The sequence below is a fragment of the Lottia gigantea genome (genome assembly GCF_000327385.1).
Source record: "Lottia gigantea unplaced genomic scaffold LOTGIsca_117, whole genome shotgun sequence".
NCBI lineage: Eukaryota > Metazoa > Mollusca > Gastropoda > Lottiidae > Lottia > Lottia gigantea.
In genome coordinates this window covers 497,213-503,381 of record NW_008707167.1, presented here as the reverse complement: position 1 = coordinate 503,381, position 6,169 = coordinate 497,213, and the positions used below count along the sequence as shown (strand labels likewise).

The 6,169-nt window shown below is 35.4% G+C and overlaps 1 protein-coding gene across 1 annotated transcript; it reads left to right on the top strand.

Moving 5' to 3' along the window:
- The first annotated feature begins 422 nt into the window (after positions 1–422).
- Positions 423–5,089, top strand: LOTGIDRAFT_224562 (hypothetical protein). The gene is made up of 8 exons (XM_009047821.1): positions 423–528; positions 975–1,044; positions 1,599–1,714; positions 2,246–2,380; positions 3,121–3,323; positions 3,726–3,903; positions 4,248–4,339; positions 4,935–5,089. The coding sequence occupies exons 1-8, from the start codon at positions 526–528 to the stop codon at positions 5,038–5,040; spliced, it is 903 nt and encodes a 300-aa protein (XP_009046069.1). The 5' UTR covers positions 423–525; the 3' UTR covers positions 5,041–5,089.
- The last annotated feature ends 1,080 nt before the right edge of the window (positions 5,090–6,169 follow it).

The window sequence follows — 6,169 nt, the reverse complement described above, 5'->3', positions numbered from 1 at the left end:
GTTGAATGGTTGATTCGTGAATTTAAAGTCGACCATTTGACATCAATCATTGACCTGACCAGAAACATACTTTTTATAAAGTTCTAATTTGTACTCTTGAAACTGAGCTAAATTGGGTTGTCTTTTCAAAAGAAACATGCAGTGACAAGTTTTACTGGAACTCATTAGTGACCGAAATTTAACAGTCATAATTTATCGACACAATAATTAGTCGGTTTCAAATTTTGCTGATTCGATAGAATAGGTGAACCTCTCAATAGCTACGAACTTCTGTAACTCTAAATACAGTTCGATCGGAATTATTCAATAAAGTTTGACAGAAAGTTACAAAAATCTTACATTTGTCGTCCATTAAACCGCCTCGCAATTTCATTGGTCAAAATTTGAAAGGTCAAGGCCGCTCCACTCACTTCCGGTTAATTCTCAACTTCGCGCATGAACAACATCTCCACTTCCTTTACTTATTGAACACCAACGTGAAAACACTCAGAAAACCGTTCTGGTGTTTCACTGTTCCTCTCAAAAATGGTGAGCCATTACCGACCCCAAAAAATAAACAGATCTCTCATTTAATGTCCAATCTATACCTTTAATGATTAAATTTTGACCGATGGCCTAGCATTTTTACGATATTTGGAGATATTTTGTTGATGACGTTTATTTAAGTCTATGTGTACAGTTTATCGCCGACAGTTAACCATGTGCCAATCTTGAGGCTGTAAATAATGCCAGCTTATTAGATCGGCTTTACTTTACTTCTAAATCTTGCAAATTCTCGATTAAATAATCAAGATCTTCGTTAGATTGCATTAAAGTTATTTCACTCTGCTCCTAACTTTTCTGAATTCCCCACACATTTTTGAAGTTAGTAGTCTACTCTTAAAATCTGGATAGTTTTGGATGTCACCTTAATATTTAAGACATGCTATATCTAATCTCCTCTTTGGTCCTAAAGCTTACTCTACTTATTTCAGCCTTTTGTCAAAGTTCAGAAAAACAAGGCTTATTTTAAAAGATACCAAGTCAAATTCAGGAGAAGGAGAGGTAAAATTTTGTGTTTTTATACCATTTGTTTTAATATTTTATTTGTATGTCTATCACAAGCCCTTGAAGTTCTGTCAATATTAATAAGATATGGCATAAGTCAAAAATGCAAACAAAGCTGTTTATTTGTTGGTGAAAGACTTCTGCTTTACTTTTTGAAGATCACACTATTTTCTCCACATTGCCCATATTTTATTAATATTGACTAACTTCAAGGGCCTGTGGGTCTATACTATAAACTGCATGATTAAAATCCATAGACATTTGAAAATTGTGGAAGAGCAGGTAATTGCCACTAACATGCCGAAAATCGTCATTGCACAGTACATGGCATTGCCAATCTTCATAAATCTAAACTGAATATGGCTTGGACGATCATCGATATCAAATTCAGACCCAGCTTTATGGAAATCTAATGAACTAATGAACTACTAATCACCAATTTTATCAGACCAAGTTTAAAAATCTAAATGTTATGTCCATTCTAAGAGGTATTCCTTTCAAAGTTACTATTGATTTGCTAAATGGTGTAATTTACTTTTAATATATTTCAGAGGGCAAAACTGACTACTATGCAAGAAAACGATTGATATTTCAAGAAAAATGTAAATACAACACCCCCAAATATCGACTGATTGTTAGATTTTCTAATAAAGATATTACTTGTCAGGTAGGTTGAGACATATTTTACTTTATAACTCACTCTCTCTGCTATTCTGATAAACTTTCATAGCCAAAGTTTTGAAGCTTATATGTGTATATGGGCCAATTAGAGCTTCAATTTGCATTCATTCAAATTTTCTGTCAGACGTCTGTTTCAAGGTCAAAAAGATTGGTTGACCACCGTTTCCTATTAAGGATTTATTTCATAGGCTATATTTGCATCATAGAAGTATATTTTGTTTGATCAGTTATTATAGTTTATTGTGGGTAAATTTTGTGCTGAAGGATATAACTATGTGGAAGAGATTACTACTTGTTAACGGGTACAGTGTAGAACTTACAAATAATTGATTATGAAATTCAATAATCGAAATGATTAATTTTAGTGACAATCGATTATTTCAATCATTTTATCCAGCCCTAACTGTAATCCTAATAGATTGTGATTGTGTTCTTTCATCTCAAGTATTCCGGTGAGTATTGTAGATTGTCTTCTTGTTAATTCTGTACCTTAATCCAGTTTTGTTTTGTTATACAGGTTGCCTATGCTAAAATCGAGGGTGATGTTGTTATCTGCAGTGCATATTCTCATGAACTACCTAGATATGGACTGAAAGTTGGTTTGACAAACTATGCTGCTGCCTATTGTACAGGCTTACTATTGACTAGAAGAGTAAGTCTTATAATTAAAATTTTGTCCAATTTTATTAACTTAAATCTCATCCAAAGCATGACAAGATTGAGAGCAATAATAGTATAGTATTTACTCCATATTAAGATGGTGTGGTTGATTGATCATATCGAGTCCACTATTTATTCTCTTGATCTTGTCAAAGTGAATTGTGGGGGAATTTCTGCGCTATATGTGAGAAATTCTGGGTATACATTAAAAAACTTGTCTGGCCTTGCCACTATTAAGAATGGTTTAATTATTTAGCAGGGATTATGACAGCTTATGCTATTGGGTAAAAATACTATAGAACTGAATTTAAAGAATAGTTTTGTCAGATCAAAGATGAATTAAAAAAGGAAACAGGAGGTCCAGAGCAGCTTTTCTTGAGGCTCTGCAGACATAATTATATAGAAATAGAAAGAGAAATTATTAGTTTGGGGTACATCTGAAGTGATAGGCCACTTTCAGGCAGTTTCAGAAAGAATATTTACATCTTTAGTGCATTTGTAAGATTTACTTGTATATATTCAAGCCCCAAATTAATCTCCAGAAAATGGCTTACCATGGCCTTCAATGTAACTCAATATCAAGTCATTCATTACTATGTGCACCACCCTTTAGTTAGCAGCCATTTTTGAGCAATCCCTTGACTGCATGCTGAACAGTTAGACGTAAAACTCCATTCATTTCCTTTGACCACAAGTTTGACTGTGAGTAACATCAAAACTTCTTTGTTGCAGTTATTACAGAAGTATAAATTGGATGGTATTTACAAAGGACAAGAAGCACCTGATGGTGAAGCCTACCACGTAGAGAAAGTTCCGGACAAGCCTGGAGCATTCCGAGCTATTTTAGACATTGGCTTGTCTAGAAGTTCCACTGGAGCTAAAGTTTTTGGTGTAATGAAGGGAGCTGCTGATGGTGGTTTGGATATTCCACATAGGTCAGTTACGTTCTTCAGGCGCGAATAATGGAGTTGATGGTGTGAGATTATCGATATAAGTGAAAATTGAGTTGCATTGTGAACTCTTGTTTGATTCTCCAAATAGTGAGTGTCAGACCCGAGCTTCTTACTAGGTCGAATATAACGTCACACAAGTCTCAACTCTAGAAAATATTACAGTTCGGTTGTGACTCGAGTGTAAACCGGGCTCCGATGGAAGTCGCCCGAGGTGAACACAATAGGTACTGGTCCTGGACAGGATGCGAACAATATTACTTCATGACATTAATTATTCCCACCTTAAGGCATCTACATTTATAATCCTACATGGCCAGTTGATACTATAGTACAAATTCATTTCACCAGTTAAAATTGCAAAATCATGGGTATAATTGTTTTCAGTAACAAGAGATTCATTGGTTACGACAGAGAAACCAAAAATTACGACGCTGGTGTCCATAGAGACCATATCTTCGGTAAACATGTTGGAGATTACATGACTCATCTAGAGGAAGAAGATGAAGAATTGTTTAAAAAACATTTCAGTCGTTATATTAAACTGGGAATCACCCCCGACAACGTAAGTATAGCAGGGTTTGATTGAACTGTAATCTTATTAAAGATACAATTGTTTTTTTTTTGTCTCCATAGTGATCTTTCAAAATTTGTACTTGTGACATGAAAGTCTGTGGCCCCCTTGACCCTCAGCTGATCTTTTTGGTTTCCTCCATTATTTTTGTTCCTTGCTTAGAACCCAGATATTTTTCACATAATGATGGTATTTATATTTTAGAAGAATTTCTCCATTTTTTTTGGTCAGTGGTATTATATTTATATTTGGGAATGAAACCACTAAAAAAATTTGGTTAAATGGATGAACAGATTTTTATATAGGTTATATGGTTAAATTAATTTTGTTTACAGATGGAAGCCATGTATCAGAAGACTCATTCTGCCATCAGAGCTGATCCCAGTCCATCTAAACCCAAACCAAAAACAGATGTGCCCAAAAAGAGGTCAGTTTACTTTCACTTTCAATATGGAAAATCTGTGATTATATTTTACCATAGATTTTGTCAGTGTCGAAGTTAACAGATACCATACTTATCTGAAAAACTGCTTACTTGAGATTAGATGAAATGAATGGAGTTTTACATTCTACTTTTCTTCACCGTGTGGGCTAATGAAGACTGACAACACCATGCAGGGTGCAATGAGGGGACATTTTGCCAACACAGTGGCATTAGCCTGCTCTTTTTGAAAGGGATTGTAAAGAGGTTTTCTAAATCTTTGATGTCTGGGACACTGATAGCATCAATTTGCAGATTTATAATATTGGTTCTTGCAATTACACTAAAACCAAATGATTGACGTGACTAATAGCAAAGGGCCCTAATGTGATACAGCATATTTTTGTGATTAATGATGTCATCAAGTATTTAGTTTTAGTCCAATTGTAGGGACACAAATTATGACTAAGAATGTTACAAATTAGTGCTATCAGTTTCCCCAATACACATAAAAAAATTAGAAACCTTAATCCCATTAATGTAACATTTTTCTCTTGCAACAGTTTATGTACCTTAAATTTTGAAATTTTGAAATTTTCAGATGGAACAAGGCCAAGACCCCCAAAGCTCAACGTATGGCCATCATCAAACAGAAGAAAGCAGGATTTGTTCGAAAGGTTGCCGAAGAAAAAGCAGCTCAAGATTAAATGCTTTACTGTATTTCTATTGGTCAATAAAGATCCTGATAAAAAAATTCTGGTTTTTGCCAGCTTTATGTGCATGGGGCCTGATCCCAAGTCAATTTTGCCGTAAATGTGGTGTTTATTTCTCAATTTATCGGAAAATTGTTTTTCGAAACTGAGCCCTGGGTCCTGGTTATCAGAAAATGTCACAAGTGTGGACTATATTGCCATAATTACGACAAAACTTATAAGGTTTTGGGATGCTGGGTCCTGTTAAACTTGTATGTCTTTCAACATCTGATTGAAATCAGCGTTCACTCACTTAAAGGGACGGCTTCATTAATAATAATTTTATGATAAAAGGGTATAAAAATTAGGCCACACAATATTGATGAGTATCAAGATAAGATCGTGAGTATCCACTGACAGTCCGGTCTTCCATTCTGCACCATAAATTTAGAATGTACAAATCTCATCAAAAATACATGAGAACGTGTCAATTAAATTGCAATACGAAAATAGCAACATTTTGGAAGCCTAAAAATCAAGCCAACCGTAAGGGCATGTGGTCTATTGATGCTAGGATGGTAAGAGCATGTAGTCTATTGATACTGGGGTGGTAAGAGCATGTAGTCTTATAATGCTGGGGTGGTAAGAGCATGCAGTCTTATAATGCTGGGGTGGTAAGAGCATGTAGTCTAAATGATGCTGGGGTGGTAAGAGCATGTAGTCTAAATGATGCTATGGTGGTAAGAGCATGTAGTCTATTGATGCTATGGTGGTAAGAGCATGTAGTCTATTGATACTGGGGTGGTAAGAGCATGTCTTATAATGCTGGGGTGGTAAGAGCATGTAGTCTTATAATGCTGGGGTGGTAAGAGCATGTAGTCTAATTGATGCTGGGGTGGTAAGAGCATGTAGTGTTATAAAGCTGGGGTGTTAAGAACATGTAGTCTAAATAATGCTGGGGTGGTAAGAGCATGTTGTCTATTGATGCTATGGTGGTAAGAGCATGTTGTCTTATAATGCTGGGGTGGTAAGAGCATGTAGTCTTATAATGCTGGGGTGGTAAGAGCATGTAGTCTTATAATGCTGAGGTGGTAAGAGCATGTTGTCTATTGATGCTATGGTGGTAAGAGCATGTAGTCTTATG